Here is a 16,575-nt window from a genome sequence, read left to right as displayed (position 1 = left end):
TATGGCTCTGGTGGCACTGGCACTGGGGCAGGTGTGGCTAGTAGCTGTGGCTGTAGGGGCCCACCCCCAGCTCCACCATTTCCCTCCCCATCCTTCCCTCTGCTGCACTGCTGCTGCTGCTCCAACACATTTATTGGCAGCGTTGGCACCGCTGCTGGCACAGATGGACAGATGGACACCAGGGACACAGGCACGACTCAGCAGAGGGAATGGATCAGGGCCAGGCACAGCAGGATTCAGACGGAGCCCAGGCAGCAGCATGGGGGGCTGGGGCCAAGGCCAGGTCTTGAGGTCCCCCATGGGGGATGTCCCTTCCTGCCAGGACAGACAGGCTCCTGGGGACCGGGTGGTTGGGCAGGATTCCACTTCCTCAGGAGCTGTGGCACAGCAGGGAGTGGAGGATTCCAGGGGGTCCCTGTGCCAGGCCAGGCCATGTGTCCGTTCCCCTAGGACACCACACTGGAGTCGCTGTTCCACGCCAGGACTCCGCAGCGGTGGGGTGGGGAGAGGGGGAGTTGGGATCTCAAGCACTGCCGTGCTGTAGCACAAGGAGCTGGGGCCAGGGCCACGCCTGGCCCAGCGTAGCAGCGGGTGGGGGTCTCAGGTTCGGGGGTCCTGGCAGTGGGGACAGCCTGCTGACTCCTCCTGGTGCTGCTCCACCTGTACCGTGCACTGGGCAAAGCCAAACCTGCTCTGGAGCCGGGCAGTGACCTCCTGCAGCACCATCTCAGCGTCAGTGCCAGCATCTAGGAGCAGCAGGGCAGGGGCTCGTTCCTGGCATGGCCAGTGGGACCCCCGGCCACGCCCTGTGTGGGTCACTCACCCACAGCCACGTGCACCGACACGGCGAGGTGGCTCAGCGTCAGCGCCCAGAGGTGCAGGTCGTGGACACCCCGCACCCCGCTGGCCCCCAGCAGCACCTCCTTCACCGCATCGAACTCCAGGCCCCGTGGTGTCCCTGCCAGCACCGCCTGGTCACATGGGGCCACCCTCGGCCCCCAGACATAGCACCCACCTGGGTGAGGGCTCCCAGTGGAAGCCACTGGGGCTCTTCCCCAGGGGCACCAGGCTGGGCATGGTGGCTTTGGGGTGAGACAGGCCTCACCTTGGGCCCATGCACCTGGCTGCGGTGGAGAGGAGGAACTGGGGGGATGCAGGTGGGGCAAGGGAGGGACAGAGGAGGCAAGCTGCCTCATGGGCAAAGTGCTGCGGCAGATGAAGCTCCAGGAGCTCCTGTGCCAACCCTGCACCTGCCGTCTTGCACCCCTCTTACTCACTGCTCACCTTCCATGAGGACCCTGAAGACGTCTCTGAGGATCGTGATGGTGGAGCCAAGGACGAAGACTGAGAAGAAGAGGGTGCTGATGGGGTCTGCGATCTTGCACTGGGGCTGCAGAGAGCGGGGTCTCTGTGAGGCTGGGGGCAGAGCCCACGTGGCACCCTGCGTGGGACTGGGAGAGCTGCTCCCACAGGCAGCACTGGGGCAGCCCAGCCCGGGCACCTTGAAGTAGATGATGGTGGCAGCCACGAGGACGCTGACGCTCTGCAGCAGGTCACCCACCACGTGGACGAAGGCTGCCCGCACGCTGGTGCTGCCGGGCAGGGGGCTACGGCTGGGCTGGCAGGCCACAGAGCTCTCCAGCTGCTCGTAGGCCCCCGTGCCGTGGCCATGGCCAGCAGGGGACTGGTGCAGGATGTAGGCCATGCTGGAAAGAGCAGGGCTGGCTCAGTGCCGCACTGACAGGGCATGGGGGCCCTTCTGGCCCTGCTTGGGCAAAGGGGGCACAGGCAGTCACACCTGGGTCTTAGGACAGTGGGGGGAGTGGGGCTGGAGGTGCAGCAGGCCTGGAAGGTGTGCAGGAACAGGGCAGCGGTTTGGTTCTGGGGCTCATGACAGGGCTTGGGAGGCACTGCTTGGGTGACAAGGGAATGCGGGATGTGGGGATGTAGGCACACGGACTGGAAGCCCTGAGCATATGGGGGACAGGGAAGTGGGGCTGGCAGCGCCTGGGGACATAAGGCTGGTGCACAGGGACACGAAGTGACCCGGGGGCACAGTTGTGGACCTTAGGGTTCCAGGGGCATAGGGGGGCAGGACTCAGGCTGATGGGGCACAGGGACCATGGGTGCACACGTGGGACGTACATCAGATTGACGGCCACGGCACAGGCGGACGTGGCCAGCATGGCTCGTGCCTCAATCTCATAGTCGTTGCTGATGATGCGGGCGGCCGCCAGATAGACCAGGGCTGCGGTCACAACCCAGATAGAGAGGACAGAGGCCAGCGCACCCAGTGTCTCTGTGGGATGAGACCCATCAGCACCCAAGCCGGCCATGGGGGTCCCCCGGAGCCCCGCAGGGCTGTGCCTCAGCTCACCTGAGCGGTGCCAGCCAAAAGTCATGGTCTTGGTGGGTGGGCGGTTGGAGACCCAGAGGGAGAAGAGGCTGACAGACATGCTGCCCACGTCTGTCAGCAGGTGAGCTGCATCCGTCATGATGGCCAGGCTGTGTGCCAGGTACCCACCTGTGGGCACAGAGCAGCTGGCACCCCGTGCCCCACTGGCAGCCCCCCACCCTGGCCCAGCCGCTGTTACCTATCACCTCCCCGACCATGAAGAGGCAGCAGACGGCGCAGGCGACGCTCAGCTGCCGGCGGGCCTGGAGCCCGCCCTGCCCGGGGCTGGGGGTCGGGGGGCTGCAGCGGCAGTGGGCATCTGGAGCCGGGGGGGCCGCCAGTGCTGAGGGGTCTCGAGAGCCTGTGAAGAGACTGGGGGCGGGGGTCACTGCCGGCAACACCGGCTCGGGTGCTCCTGCCCAGAACCGCCGAGGGTCCTGCTACCGCCCGGTGGTATGCAGCCAGGCAGTCTGTGGGGCACCGGCGGAACCCCCCGCACCGGGACGAGCAGCCACGGGACCGGCGGCAGCAGCAGGAGGCGGTGGCACGGTGCCCCCGCCGGAACCGAAGACGGGACTAGCGCGGGTGCCCGCGGGGAGGTGCAGGTGGGAGCGATGTGTTGCGCCTGGGGCCAGGCTGCGGGACGAGTCACCGGCGCGGAGACGTGGGGCGTGGGGAAGGGGCAGCGGGGACCGAGGTCCCGGTGCGTGGAACAGCAGTGCGGGAGCGGGGACGGACCAGCCCACCGGGACGGGGGCTAACGGATAAACGGGACCGGTGTGGGCGGGTGATGGATGGATGGTACCGATGTGCGTGGGTGACGTTTGGGCACCGATAGGTGCGGGACGGACACCCGAAGGGGGAGCGAGGCTGGCGCACGGTGGGGCCGGTTCCGCTTGAGCGGAGGTGCCGGTGGCGGGGTGAGCGTGCCGGTGGCGGGGTGACGGTGCAAGTGGCGGACGGTCAGGGCTGGCGCGGAGACTGCGGAGGTGCCGATGTCCGTTCGGATGGATGAAGGCACGGGGGCGGGCGGGAAGGGACGTGCCGGGGGTGCCGGTGTCGGGGGTGGGGGGGTGGGAACTGCGCGGCGCGCGACGTGCCGGGGGCTTGCGGGTGCCGGGGGAGCTGAGGGCGATGGGGGCGATGGAGGTGCCAGGGATGATGGGCGAGCAGGTGCCGGCAGCGCGGGTGCGGGAGGACCGAGGGTTGCAGATACGGGAGATTATGGAGGTGGCGGTGCGAGGAATTGCCGGGGACCCGGGGAGGTGATGGGGTGCCGGAGGTGGTGATGCCGGGGTAATGGGGGTGCCGATGATGGAGGTGCTAGCGCCGGTAATGGGGTTGTCGGGACGATGGTGTGCCGGTGCTGATGGAAGTGCCGGTGGTGACTGGAGTGTCGGAGGTGCCGGGGCGATGGGGGTGCCGGTGATGGGGGTGCCGGTGATGGGGGTGCCGGTGATGGGAGTGCCGGTGATGGAAGTGCCGTCGGTGCCGGAGGCGCCGGTGATGGAGTTGCGCTGGCGGTGGCGGGGGTGCCGGGGTGATGGGATGCCAGGGCGATGGGCGCCGGTGATGGATGCCGGGGCGATGATCGCCGGTGCCGGCGGTACCTCTTGAGGCGCAGGCTGCTGTCGGCGCGGCCGCCCCGCGGGCTGACCAGGCGGGCGCTCTCGGTGCCGGTCGGGGGCTCCATCCCGGGAGCGAGCGGCACCGCGGGCACCGGCACCGCCGAGCCCCGCCCCTGCCGTGACTCCGCCCCCAGCCGCCGGGCCCCGCCCACGCGCGGGTGGTCCCGCCCGCGGTGCCGCCGTTCCGGGCTCTGGGGCGGGGGCGGCCGCGGCGGAGTGCGAGGGGCTGCTCCGGTGTTGCGGTCCAGTGGATCTCCGGGCGAACACACGGGAGCTGTGTGTAAGGGGCGCTGCTTTCACCGGAGAAGCTCAGCCTCACCTCTTGTCCCTGGCGGGTGATGACACAACTGATCCTGGAAGCCGTCTGAGCACGGGAAAGACACGACGGGAGCTGAAGGGAAGCTCCGACGGGGATCGTGCCTGACCATTCGAATCACCTTCCGCGGAGAAATGCCGGACCCGGAGCACGAGGAGAGTGCAGGGGACAGCGTCTGCCCAGGATGCCGAAGGCTTTTGGCGCTTTACCCCTTGGGATCCTCCGAGAGAAGTGTTGGGAGCGTGGGCTGGATGAGTCGGGAGCGGCTGCATTGGACAGGGGCTGTACGGCCGAGCCCAGAGCGGGGTGTTCTGCGGCCGGTAACGAGCAGTGTACCCCGGGGTTAGTACTGAGTCCAGCCCCGTCTATCGCCGCCTTTAGGGACCCGGAGGCCACGCAGAGCACCCTCAGCACGGTGACAGATGGCACCGACCGTGCTGCTCCGTAGTGCGGAGAGATTCAGGATGTGCTGCAGAGACGGGGGACCGGAGCCTGGGGAGGGTCAGCACGGGGCAGTGCCGGGTCCTGACCGGGGAGGAACGATCTCAGGACGGGTGGGGGGCAGCCGCAGAACAGGCTCCAGGGGTCCTGGGAGACATCCGGTAGACTATGAACCAGCAACGCACCCTTGGCGTGTCCTGGACACCACTCCGTGGCGCCGGGCCCAGCGCTGTGTCCCCAGGACACGAGGGACAGGGACAAGCTGGGGACAGCCCGCCGAGCAGCCTGTGATGCCGCAGGGCTGGAGCGTCTGTGCCGGGGTAAGGCTGAGGGAGCTGCGGGTGCTGAGCCCGGAGCAGAGCGGGCCCCGGGGATCGCGGGTGTGACAGCGGCAGGGAGGGCTCTGCAGGTGTCTCAGCGCAGGTGAGCCCAGCGCAGGTGAGCCCAGCGCAGGTGTCTCAGCGCAGGTGAGCCCAGCGCAGGTGAGCCCAGTGCAGGTGTCTCAGCGCAGGTGAGGCCAGCGCAGGTGTCCCAGCGCAGGTGTCTCAGCGCAGGTGAGCCCAGCGCAGGTGAGCCCAGCACAGGTGTCTCAGCGCAGGTGTCTCAGCGCAGGTGAGCCCAGCGCAGGTGAGCCCAGCGCAGGTGTCTCAGCGCAGGTGAGCCCAGCGCAGGTGAGCCCAGCGCAGGTGTCTCAGCGCAGGTGTCTCAGCGCAGGTGAGCCCAGCGCAGGTGTCTCAGCGCAGGTGAGCTCAGCGCAGGTGTCTCAGCGCAGGTGTCTCAGCGCAGGTGAGCCCAGCGCAGGTGAGCTCAGCGCAGGTGTCTCAGCGCAGGTGTCTCAGCGCAGGTGAGCCCAGCGCAGGTGTCTCAGCGCAGGTGATCCCAGCGCAGGTGTCTCAGCGCAGGTGAGCCCAGCGAAGGTGAGCCCAGCGCAGGTGTCTCAGCGCAGGTGAGCCCAGCGCAGGTGTCTCAGCGCAGGTGTCTCAGCGCAGGTGATCCCAGCGCAGGTGTCTCAGCGCAGGTGAGCCCAGCGAAGGTGAGCCCAGCGCGGGTGTCTCAGCGCAGGTGAGCCCAGCGCAGGTGTCTCAGCGCAGGTGTCTCAGCGCAGGTGATCCCAGCGCAGGTGTCTCAGCGCAGGTGAGCCCAGCGCAGGTGAGCCCAGCGCAGGTGTCTCAGCGCAGGTGTCTCAGCGCAGGTGAGCCCAGCGCAGGTGTCTCAGCGCAGGTGTCTCAGCGCAGGTGTCTCAGCGCAGGTGTCTCAGCGCAGGTGTCTCAGCGCAGGTGAGCCCAGCGCAGGTGTCTCAGCGCAGGTGAGCTCAGCGCGCCCGGGGCGCGGCCTCGGCCGGGGCGGGGCCTAGCTCAGGGCGTGGCCTTGATGGGGCGGGGCTTCATCCAGGGGCGGGGCCTGTTCCCCGGGCCATGCGCAGCCCGACAGCCGTGTGTCCCGGCAGCCCCCGCGGCCGCGCGCGGCGATGGCGGCGGCGGGCGCGGAGGAGCGGCGGGGGGCGGCGGGGCCGGAGCGCGGCCACAGCTCCGGCCCCGGCCCGCTGGGCTCGCTGCTCAGCCGGTTGCCGCTGGCGCCCGCCCCGGCCCCACGGCGCCGCACCGCTAGCCAGTGCAAGCCGGAGCCGCCGCTGCTGCGCACCAGCAAACGGACTATCTACACGGCCGGGCGGCCGCCCTGGTACAGCGAGACCGGCGCGCCCGTAGATGAGGCCTTTGTCATCGGTGAGCGGTGGGACGGGGCCGGGGAGGGGAAGGAGCCGGATCAGAAAGGAGATGGAGCCGAGACCGGGCCGGGGAGGGGATGGAGGCCGGACCGGGGCCAGGGTCGGGCTGCAGTCGGAAATCGTGGAACGAATCCCCGAGGAACGGCCGAGGAGGGGCTGGGACCGGGCTGGAGCCGGATCCGGGGCCGTGACGGATCCGGGCCGGGGCGGTGCCCCCGCCGCTCCCCGCAGGCCTGTGCGGCGGCAGCGCCTCAGGCAAGACCACGGTGGCGACGCGGATCATCGAGGCGCTGGACGTGCCCTGGGTCGTGCTGCTCTCCATGGACTCCTTCTACAAGGTGCGGGACAGGGGGTCCGGTGCGGCGCCGAGCGGTGCCGACACTCGCGGTTCCAGTGTACCGCCGAGCACTGTGCGGGGCTCCCGGGACCGGGCGCGGCCCCGGGCAGGGCTGCAGTGCCTGTGGGTGCTGCGATCCGGCGCAGTGCTCGGCGCTGCTGGTGCCCCGGGCCGGGCCTCCGGCGCGGCGCTGAGCGGTGCCGGTGCCTGCAGGTGCTGGATGAGGGGCAGCAGGCGCTGGCAGCCCGCAGCGACTACAACTTCGACCACCCCGATGCCTTTGACTTCGAGCTGCTCGTCAATGTCCTGCGCAAGCTCAAGAAGGGCAAGAGCGTGAAGGTGCCGGTGTACGACTTCACCACGCACAGCCGGCGCCGCGAGTGGGTGGGTGCCTGGCTGGCAGGGTCCCGGGAAAGGGGAGCACCTCTGGGCCCTCCAGGGCTTGGGAGGCTAAAGGGAGGGGACAGCTGGGGGTCATCGGGAGTGGGGGACTCATTCGGGGGAGACTGTGGGTGGGTGTGCACACAGACCAGTGCAGATATGAGGGAGGGACTCAGTGTGGAGAGATGCTGGGAGGATGGCATTGAGCAGAGGCTTGGGATCTAAAGCAAGGTTCAGGGTCTGTCCTGGGCGGGAGCATCATGCACAGGGATGAACTATGGCTCCAAGGCATTGGGTGCTGCAGGATGGTTATGGGGAGCCCCAGCACAGTGGTGAGACCCCAGAGGGGTCAGTGCCCTGTCTGTGTTGGTGCTGCCGTGGCATGTGAGAGATACAGGACAAACCCCGCTTCTGTCTGCCTGCAGAAAACAGTGTATGGGGCCAACGTCATCGTGTTCGAAGGGATCCTGGCCTTCGCCAACAAGGAGCTGCTCAAGGTATCGCTGCCTCAGGTGGCCGCCGGCCCCGAGGGGATGTGCTGCAGCAGGACAGGCACTGGCCCTGGGTGCCACTGCAGCAGTGGGGGCTGTGGAGGGAGAGGTCACCACGCTTACTGGCAGAGCACCACGTGTCAGAGGCCTCAGGGGAGGTGATGCTGGGCTCCACTGCAGGGTGGTGGAGGGGAATAACACAGGTGTGATGAGAGCTGCATAGGGGGTGCTCACCCCTCCCAGTTTTCCAGCTCCTGGACATGAAAGTGTTTGTGGACACGGACTCCGACATCCGTCTGGTGCGGCGGCTGCAGCGCGACATCATGGAGCGTGGGCGCGATGTTGCAGGGGTCATCAAGCAGTACAACAAGTTTGTGAAGCCAGCCTTCGAGCAGTACATTGAGCCCACCGTGCAGGTTGCCGACATCGTGGTGCCCAGGGGTGAGGCCAGAGCTGACCCTGGCATTGGGAGCGGGTGTTGTGGGGCAGGGGTGGGTCAGCGTCCGCCCCACCTGCCTCCTCTGCTCCGCTCTCAGGTGGGGAAAACTTCGTCGCACTGGACCTCATAGTGCAGCATGTGCACAGCCAGCTGGAAAAGGTGAGCTGGGGGTGAGAAGGAGAAGGGTCCTGCATGCAGAGGGCAGGACATGGCTGCACACAGACCTGTGCTTTTGGAGCACCTGGGGGGATCTTGACATCACCTCTCTCTTCTCAAAAGGCCCCAGCATGGTGCCTGGGGGAGCAGATCTGTGAAGTGGGCACTGGGGAGGAGGGTGGGGAGCCACCTGGGCTGTTGTGGTAGCTGTGCTGGCCTGTGAATGACTGACAGGGTGTCCTTCCTGTTCCCCTGTGCTGCGCCGGTGACCTCTCCACCACCCAGCGGGAGATTACAGTCAGGTACGTGGGGCCCACGGCTGCAGAGGAGCCTGTTCTGGGCTGGGGGGGTGCTGACACCCACTGGATTCCATGTCTTGCTGCCTCCATGTTCCTGCTGGCAGAGCTTTGCTGAGGTGCCTGGGCATAGCTGCTCCTCCCCAGTGCTGCAGGGGCTCTGGTCAGCTCCTTAGGGCCTGTCTGGCTGCAGCTCTGGGCTCTGTGTGACATGTCCCACACTGTGGTTGATGCACGTGGCCAACTCCCTGCCCTGGTCCTGTCCCTCTCTGGAGCAGGGCTCCTGTCCTGGCTGCTGAGTTACCCTGGGCTGTTCACTCCTGCGGGAGAAGCGCCCTGCATGGTCCCTGTTCCTGGCAGTTCATGTCCCACATGAACAGGACAGCCCTTGTCCTTGGCGGTGCACAGCCCAGTCCCAGGGTGCATGGGAATGTCCAGCAGCCCTTCAGAGCTGCAGATCCTGCTGCTGGCCAAGGCTGGTACTGCAGAGGCTGCAGCAGCAGAGTGTGTTGTCCGGGAGGTTCACCCCAGTCTGGGTAGTCTGGCTCTGGGGTACCAGACTTGGGGAATTCTTCAGGATCCAGGTGGGAATGCCAAGCACGGTTCAGAGGGGATCTTCTAGAGCCTTCCTTTGGCAGGGTCGTGTCCCTCCAGGGGCCCAGTGCTGTGAGTGTGTGTGTGCTGCACAGCTCTGAACGCCTTCCTCACTGCAGGGCAGCCCTGGCCTCTGCCCACCAAGGACAGCCCCTGCCAAAGACACTGAGCGTCCTGGAGAGCACGCCGCAGGTGCGGGGCATGCACACCATCATCAGGTACATCCCTGCCCCAGGCCCCTGCACACCATCATCAGGTACATCCCTGCCCCAGGCCCCTGCTCACCATCCTCAGGTACATCCCTGCCCCAGGCCTCTGCTCACCATCATCAGGTACATCCCTGCCCCAGGCCCCTGCTCACCATCCTCAGGTACATCCCTGCCCCAGGCCCCTGCTCACCATCATCAGGTACATCCCTGCCCCAGGCCCCTGCTCACCATCCTCAGGTACATCCCTGCCCCAGGCCCCTGCACACCATCATCAGGTACATCCCTGCCCCAGGCCCCTGCTCACCATCCTCAGGTACATCCCTGCCCCAGGCCTCTGCTCACCATCCTCAGGTACATCCCTGCCCCGGGCCCCTGCTCTAGGCTGGTTGGTGGGATTGCACCACAAGGCCTGGGGTGAGTTTTTCCCCTTTGCCCCTGGGACCACAGTGGTGGGGGTTGGCCTGGAGCAGAATAGCTGAATGGAGCTGGCCCTGGCCCCATGGGCACTTCTCTGGTGACCAGATCTCTGCACATCTGCTTGGGGTGATTCCTGAGCCAAAGGCAGGCTTTTCCTACAATGGGAGGGGACTGAATGGCTCTTTCCTCACTGGAGCACAGGTGGAGCAGCTGGTGACATGGAGCAAGGTACCCCTTGCCCCTCTCCCAGGGCACCTGGGTTTTGAGCTAGTTTAGTTAGAGAAGGGACCTGGGCAGCTGCTTCTATGACTTCACCACTCTTGATCTTTTCTTTCCCCTCTGATGCTCCTTTTTTCCAGGTGACAGTAGCATCAGTTAGTGAAGGGTCAAGGGCTGAGGCCTTTGGGACTATGGAGAGGTTCATTGTTTTTGCAGCTTGGCAGCCCCCAGGTGTGTTTGTTCAGAGCAGAGAGGGGATGTTGAGCTCAGTCAGGTCCTCCTATGCCTCTCATGCTGTGGCTGCTATGGCACCTGTGTGTTGGTTGGGAAGGTGTCAGCTCCTGTCCTTGTGAGAGACCTGGAGAGGACTGAGTGCACTTTCAGTAAGCTTGCAGAGGATACCAAGTGGGGTGGGATGTGGATCTGCTGGAGAGCAGGAAGGCTCTGCAGAAGGATTGGGACAGTCTGGATTGATGTGCTGAGACCAGTGGCGTGAGGGTCAACAAGGCCAAGTGCCAGGGCCTGCCCTTGGGTCACAACAACCCCATGAAGCACTCCAGGATGAGGCAGAGGGGCTGGAAAGACCGTGGGAGTGTTGCTCAAGAGTGGCTCAGCATGAGCCCAGGTGGGCAAGAGGCCAGTGGCACCTGGGCTGTCCCAACTGGGCACTGCTGGGGCACCTCCAGTATTGGGGACAGTTCTGGGCCCCTCCTGATGAGAGAGACATAGAGGGGCTGGAGCATGTCCAGGGCAGGGAATAGAGCTGGGGAAGGGGCTGGAGCCCCAGGAGAGGCTGAGGGAGCTGGGAAAGGGGCTCAGCCTGGAGAAAAGGAGGTTCAGGGGCCACCTTCCTGTTCTCTATAGCTTCCTGACAGGAGGATGCAGCCAGGTGAGGGTCAGGCTCTGCTCCCATGGGAAAAGGAACAAGACAAGAGGAAACTGCCTCAGGCTGCTCCAGAGGAGATTTAGGTTGGATATTGGGAGCAGTTTCTTCATGGAAAGGATTTTCCAGCCTCAGCACTGCTGCTCCAAGTAGTGATGGGAGTCCCCATCCCTGGTGGAATTTACAAACCACATGGATGTGGCATTTGAAGGTGTGGGCTAGTGGTGGCCTTGGCAGTGCTGGGGGAGCAGCTGAACTTAATCTCAAAGGGCTTTTCCAACCCAAACAATTTATGATGTTCTGATACTTGTGACCACATACAGGCTGGCCACCTCCTTTCCTTCTCCTGGCTCCTTCCTCCTGTGGAAGCAGAGGCTCCAAGGCAGGTCACGGCAGTTGAACAGGTGATGTGGCACCTCAGGTGTGCCAGGCAGAGCCCTGTGCCAGTGCCTGTGTCCCTCCCCCGGGCTGTGGCTCCACCTTTATACCACAAGTCCTTGATGACCTTAATCTGCTAGGCTCAGGGCTGTGCTAGGCTGCCCTGGAGGTGGCTCGGGTTTTGCCTGGGGCTGCAGGGCTTTGGCACCATTGGCCTCACGTGGCTGTGCTGAATCCATGTGGGAGCAGGGCCAGGGGTGGTGGGGAGGCAGCTGACCCCATTGCAGATGGTTTATAAGAAATGCCACATTTCTGAGGAGCATCCACTCAGCCTGTCAGGTACCCCCTGAAATCCTGCTGGGCCAGTGCCTTTCCCAGACCTCTGAGCTGAGGAGCTCTGCCGAGGGTGTCTGTGTTAGGGGACAGCGAGGCAGCATTTGTTTCTGGTGGGACTTGGTGCCACTTGTTGGCTTCTGTGTCACTTGGGCATGGCATGGGGCTGTTGCTGGTCACCACATGTGACCCTCTACTCCCAAGGTGCTGTTTTTGCCTGCTGCCCTTTTCTTGGGCTCCCAGAGAGCTCCAGGCTGGTGAGAATCAAACACACCTTTAGCCACATGTCCTGGACATCCATGTGCAGAGTTACTGCATCTAGGCAGATCTGTCTCTTGTCTTTATTAATTGAATTCTACAGTGGTTTGGGTGGGAGGGACCTTTGGATGCTGCCTAGTTCAGCCCCTGACATGGGCAGGGACCCTTCCACTGCACCAGGTTCCAGCTGCTGCAGTGCTCATGGAGTGCAGCTGCTCCCTCCAGCACAGCCTTTCCAAGTGCCTGGACGTGTCCAACCCAGCACCTGCACCACTGTATGCTGTGAGCCAGGATTCTGCTCCCTCCTTGTCCTGTCTGGTGTTTCCCAGTGCACTCTCTGGGATGTCAATCCTGGCATGCTAGCCAGCACCATTCCCTGTCATTGCACACTAGAGGCTCGTCACGCTCACCCGTCTGTCTGTTGGGAGGGTGTTGGTGGCAGCAGATGAGCATTGTGATGGCAGATCCAGCCTGGCATCCGGGGGAAGCACTTTCTGGAACAGTTTTCTGCTGTTGTGGAGAGACAGAAACTGAAAACGAGTCCCACACTGGAATAGCTGCACAGTTAGAGTCATGAGGCTGAGAATAGATGGAGTATGAAGGATGCAGTGTCAGGATGAGGAGGACTGGTATCCCATTGCCAGAGGGCATGTTACATGAGATGCTGGGCAGAAGTTCTTCCATGAGGCTGGTGAGAGTCTGCCACAGGTTGCCCAGGATAGCTGGGTGCCCCAAGGGCAGGCTGGACACAGCCTGGTCTAATGGAAGGTGCGGCTGCCCATGGCAGGGCGGTGGGACAAGGTGACCTTTAAGGTCCCCTCCCACCACAAACCATTCTGGGATTCTGTAACCCATTAATGCCCAGATTTCCTGGTGCCTGGCTGTACCAGCTAGCTCTCAGCTGCAGACAGTCCAGTTCATGTGCAGAGCTGATGCTGTGATGAGGCCCCAGGCAGATGCTCCTGGTCCCTCTGTCCTCTCCTGAGCATGCTAGGGAAGGCTGAGGTCGTCAGGAGCGCCAGCTGCGGTGCTGCCCTGTCCAGCTGTGGGCTCCCAGTGTGCTGCAGCGTGCTGAGGTTCATCTGCCTCCTCTATGGATAGGAGCAGTGTGTTTCCTCAGGCTTCAGCCAGGCAATGATGCCTTGGGGTGAGGGGACTGCTCTGGGGACAGTGATGGCCCCTTTGGCAGTGCTCTGCCCGCTGAGGAGGTGGGATGGTGGCACTGATGGATCCTGGTAACCTGCTGCTGCCCAGCATGTCTGGGCTGCCCTCCCAGGCACAGCCCTTCCCCCTGTCCTGCTTGTGCCCTGGGCAGGGAGAAGCTTCATGGTTGTATCTGCACTGGGGTTCCTCAGGAGTTCCCCAGAGGAACCTGCCTCTGCGGGAGCCGTGTGGGGCCTGTCCCAGCCAGCCAGGGGCCAGCACAGCCGGTGTGGGTCTCAGTGGGGACAGCTGGCTGGGACAGGCTGCAGTGGAGGCAGGGAGGCTGCTGGGCTCGTGCTGCTTCCAGGCTCCTGTGGGTGGATGTGTGGGTGCAGCCCACCTATGAGTGCTTGCTGACAGCTCACGCTGGGAGCTGTAGGCAGGGTCTTCCAGACCAGAACTGTTTTTTCTGCCTTCCCTGGGGGTGCTGGCTGTGCCCAGGGGTTTGGGAATGTCCATATGCCATGGTCACTGCAGATGCTCAGCTGTGAGTGACCCTGGAATGGCTGCAGGAGCACACAAGGACAGCAGTGACTGTTCATCCTCCTCCAAGTGCCTCAGTGGGGCTGTCTGTCATCCACCGAGGTGTAAGAAATGGCAGATGATGTCTTAAAATACAGAGTAAAAATATTCAATATCCTTCTGCCTCTTCTGGAGTGTTGCCAGCTCCACTTCCATCTGGGAATGGGCAGGTGTCTATGGGATTTCTCTGTCCTCATGCTCCCCACAAGGCTGGTGGCCAGGGTACTCCTAGTAGGAAAAGTCATCTACTTTCCCTCTGCTGTGGGGTTAGTGCCCTGCATGCAGGGCTGGCTTTACCACTCCTGGGGAAGGGGAGAGGTTTACTGGGAATTGCAGCCCCATGCAGCTTTGTTCTGGTTTGTGTTTGATTTACATCTTGGTGCCTTCAGTACATCAGGCTGTGAAAAGGGCACAATGAGTATTTCAGTCACCTGGTTCTTAGCAGTGCTTTCTCTCTGACTTGGGATGTAGAGGGGAGAGCTGAGGACATACTCAACTCTTTTCTGCCACCCAGCATGCTCAGCCATGGTGCACTATGTCCCTTCCACAGTGGGGTCCTAGCCTATCCTGGCTCTGCTCCTGTTCCACCCCGGGCTCCCCAGCACTCACCCATTGCTCCTGAGTTTGTACCAATGGTCCTACCCGACCTATTCCTACTCCCCATCCTCTCCCTGCTCTCTCTGATGTCTGTAAGTGCTGTTGCAGCTCCCTCCCAGGGTAGCTAAGTCACTCTCTTGCCTCTGTAGTCCTGTCTAAGACAAAAGTTGAGGTCTCAGCCCCCCAGTGCTGGTGATCACTGAGTGTGTCACTCCAAGAGTGCTCTGGTTCCCACAGACTGGGGCTGCTATCCATGCTGGTTGGCCTCTGGAGCCTCACATCTGGTCTGCAGGGGATGGCAGGGGCTCTGTTCTCACCTCACTTGTGTCATCCCTCCCAGGAACAAGGACACGACCAGGGACGAATTTATCTTCTACTCCAAGCGCCTGATGCGGCTGCTGATCGAACATGCCTTGTCCTTCCTGCCCCTGAAGGTGAGTGACCACTCTTGGGGGTAGCCATAGCCCCACCCCCAGTCACAGGGGGTCTGGCTGCCCCCACACTCCTTGTGCTCCCCTTTCTGCAGTCGGTCACTGTGGAGACGCCCCAGGGCACCATGTACGAGGGGAAGCGGTTCCACAGGCAGCGGGTGAGGCACGGCTCCCTGCTCCCCACGAGAGCACAGCTCCTGGGGTCAGCATGCACTAGGAGCACCCAGCACGTGTCCCTGCCCCTTTCCCAGATCACCGGCGTGTCCATCCTGCGAGCAGGTGAGACCATGGAGCAGGCCCTGACCGCTGTCTGCAAGGACATCCGCCTGGGCAAGATCCTCATCCAGACCAACCTGGACACGGGGGAGCCTGAGGTGAGTCCTGCTGCAGCCTGGCTCGCGGCCCTGCACCGCTGGCACGTCACCAAGAGCCCTTCCTTCCCTCCGCAGCTCCACTACCTGCGCCTGCCCAAGGAGATCAGCGAGGACTACGTGATCCTCATGGACAGCACGGTGTCCACGGGGGCCGCGGCCATGATGGCTGTGCGCGTCCTGCTGGTGAGGGCCCGGGAGGCGGGTGGGGCATGGCATCCCCTGGGCCCAGCTGGGCTCTCACTTCTCCGTGTGCCACAGGACCACGATGTGCAGGAGGACAGGATCTTCCTGCTGTCGCTGCTGATGGCAGAGATGGGGGTGCACTCCGTGGCCTATGCCTTTCCCCGTGTCCACATCATCACCACCGCTGTGGACAAGCGGGTCAACGAGGAGTTCCACATCATCCCGGGCATCGGTGAGGGGGACCAGGGTGTGCTGTACCTCACAGCTGGGGCCAGCAACCCCGGGGGTAGCCTTGCGGCCACACCAAGGGACGCTGGTGGGGTGGTGCTGCTGTCTCTTCACTTCGTCCCTTTCTCTGCCAGGTAACTTTGGAGATAGATACTTTGGCACCGACGGCCCCTCGGCCTGGTGTGAGAGCGACAGCGTGGACTGCTGAGCTGGCTGGCCACAGGACCACGGGCTAGGCTGGCTGCAGGGCTGGCCCCCATCACTGGCTCTCTGGACCTGCACGACAAGCCCCTGCTGCTGGTCTCCCTCTGCCCCAAAGGACCAATCCTCCCCAGGGAGGAGCAGAGAGGGATGGCCTCTCCTGCGGACCACGGAGAGGGGATATTTAGGGACATTCCTTGCTCCCAGAGCCCTGCCTCTGGGCCTGGGCCAGCCGTGCCTCCAGAGGGAGTGGTGGCCTCCCTGCGGCTGTGCCTGAGGGGGTGCTCACCTTCTACCCAGGGGAAGAGGGGGATGGGGTCCAGTCCAGGCAAGCTCCGTGCCTGGAATCCGTATTTATTTGTATTTATTGTGGGCGGCTCCGGGCTCCAGTGGGACCCTCTGACATCAGGGACTGGACCTCATGGATTCACCCCGTCCCTGCCAATCCACACTCCATCCCTGGTCCCAGGAGTTGGGGGGTTGTCACGGGGCTGCCTTCCCGGTGCTGTCCCATCCTCGCTGCGCAGAGTGCTGCTGGTGACCAGGGAGTGGTGAGGTGTCTCCGGTGCTGCCCTTGTTGCTCAGGTTCTTTTTCCAAAGGGCAGCGGCAGCCTTGCCCCCCCCTCGCCCCCGCCACCGGCGGCAGCAGGGAGCTCCGGGGGCGGGGGTCTGCCCCCCACCCCGCGCTGTCCCGGGCCCGGCCGTGCCCTCACCGCCCCCTCGCCGCCGTTTTGTACCAATAAAGGAGCAGCGCGATCCCCGTGTGCCGCCTCCTGCTGCCGCTATCCCTGCGGGCTATCCCTGGGGCCGGGCGGGCCGTGCCCTGTACCGGGTGTCACCGGGCGGGCCGTGCTCTATACCGGGTGTCGCCGGGACGGGCCGTGCCCTGTACCGGGTGTCACCGGGCGGGCTGTGCCCTGTACCGGGCGGGCCGTGCCC

The 16,575-nt window shown here is 64.1% G+C and overlaps 2 protein-coding genes across 2 annotated transcripts; one reads left to right on the top strand and one right to left on the bottom strand.

Annotated features, from left to right (window-relative positions):
• Window positions 1-514: 514 nt before the first annotated feature.
• On the bottom strand, window positions 515-4,122 carry SLC30A3 (solute carrier family 30 member 3). Its single transcript, XM_053938337.1, has 8 exons — window positions 4,006-4,122; window positions 2,595-2,767; window positions 2,378-2,524; window positions 2,146-2,299; window positions 1,502-1,706; window positions 1,285-1,390; window positions 824-958; window positions 515-746 (listed from the first exon to the last, which is right to left on the bottom strand). Exons 1-8 carry the CDS (start codon window positions 4,086-4,088, stop codon window positions 601-603), a joined length of 1,149 nt encoding a protein of 382 aa, XP_053794312.1. The 5' UTR covers window positions 4,089-4,122; the 3' UTR covers window positions 515-600.
• A 2,126-nt stretch (window positions 4,123-6,248) lies between these two features.
• LOC128785673 (uridine-cytidine kinase-like 1) lies at window positions 6,249-16,392 on the top strand. Its single transcript, XM_053938432.1, has 14 exons — window positions 6,249-6,504; window positions 6,738-6,844; window positions 7,057-7,227; window positions 7,650-7,721; window positions 7,967-8,156; window positions 8,252-8,313; window positions 8,596-8,612; window positions 9,320-9,418; window positions 14,560-14,653; window positions 14,746-14,808; window positions 14,902-15,024; window positions 15,100-15,207; window positions 15,283-15,439; window positions 15,570-16,392. The coding sequence occupies exons 1-14, from the start codon at window positions 6,249-6,251 to the stop codon at window positions 15,641-15,643; spliced, it is 1,593 nt and encodes a 530-aa protein (XP_053794407.1). The 3' UTR covers window positions 15,644-16,392.
• The last annotated feature ends 183 nt before the right edge of the window (window positions 16,393-16,575 follow it).

This window comes from Vidua chalybeata, chromosome 3, assembly GCF_026979565.1.
Source record: "Vidua chalybeata isolate OUT-0048 chromosome 3, bVidCha1 merged haplotype, whole genome shotgun sequence".
Classification (NCBI taxonomy): domain Eukaryota; kingdom Metazoa; phylum Chordata; class Aves; order Passeriformes; family Viduidae; genus Vidua; species Vidua chalybeata.
Note: the sequence above shows the minus strand (reverse complement) of the source record. Positions and strands in the feature narration are given on the sequence as shown.

Excerpts from the sequence above, each read along its gene's own strand:
- LOC128785673 (XM_053938432.1), top strand. The coding sequence starts at position 6,249 with ATGGCGGCGGCGGGCGCGGAGGAGCGGCGGGGGGCGGCGGGGCCGGAG. Across the intron at positions 14,654-14,745 it reads TGTCCTTCCTGCCCCTGAAG|TCGGTCACTGTGGAGACGCC; the intron begins GTGAGTGACCAC and ends CCCTTTCTGCAG. Across the intron at positions 14,809-14,901 it reads AGCGGTTCCACAGGCAGCGG|ATCACCGGCGTGTCCATCCT; the intron begins GTGAGGCACGGC and ends CCCCTTTCCCAG.
- SLC30A3 (XM_053938337.1), bottom strand. The coding sequence starts at position 4,088 with ATGGAGCCCCCGACCGGCACCGAGAGCGCCCGCCTGGTCAGCCCGCGG. Across the intron at positions 2,300-2,377 it reads TTTTGGCTGGCACCGCTCAG|AGACACTGGGTGCGCTGGCC; the intron begins GTGAGCTGAGGC and ends CTCATCCCACAG. Across the intron at positions 1,707-2,145 it reads GCCGTGGCCGTCAATCTGAT|CATGGCCTACATCCTGCACC; the intron begins GTACGTCCCACG and ends TGCTCTTTCCAG.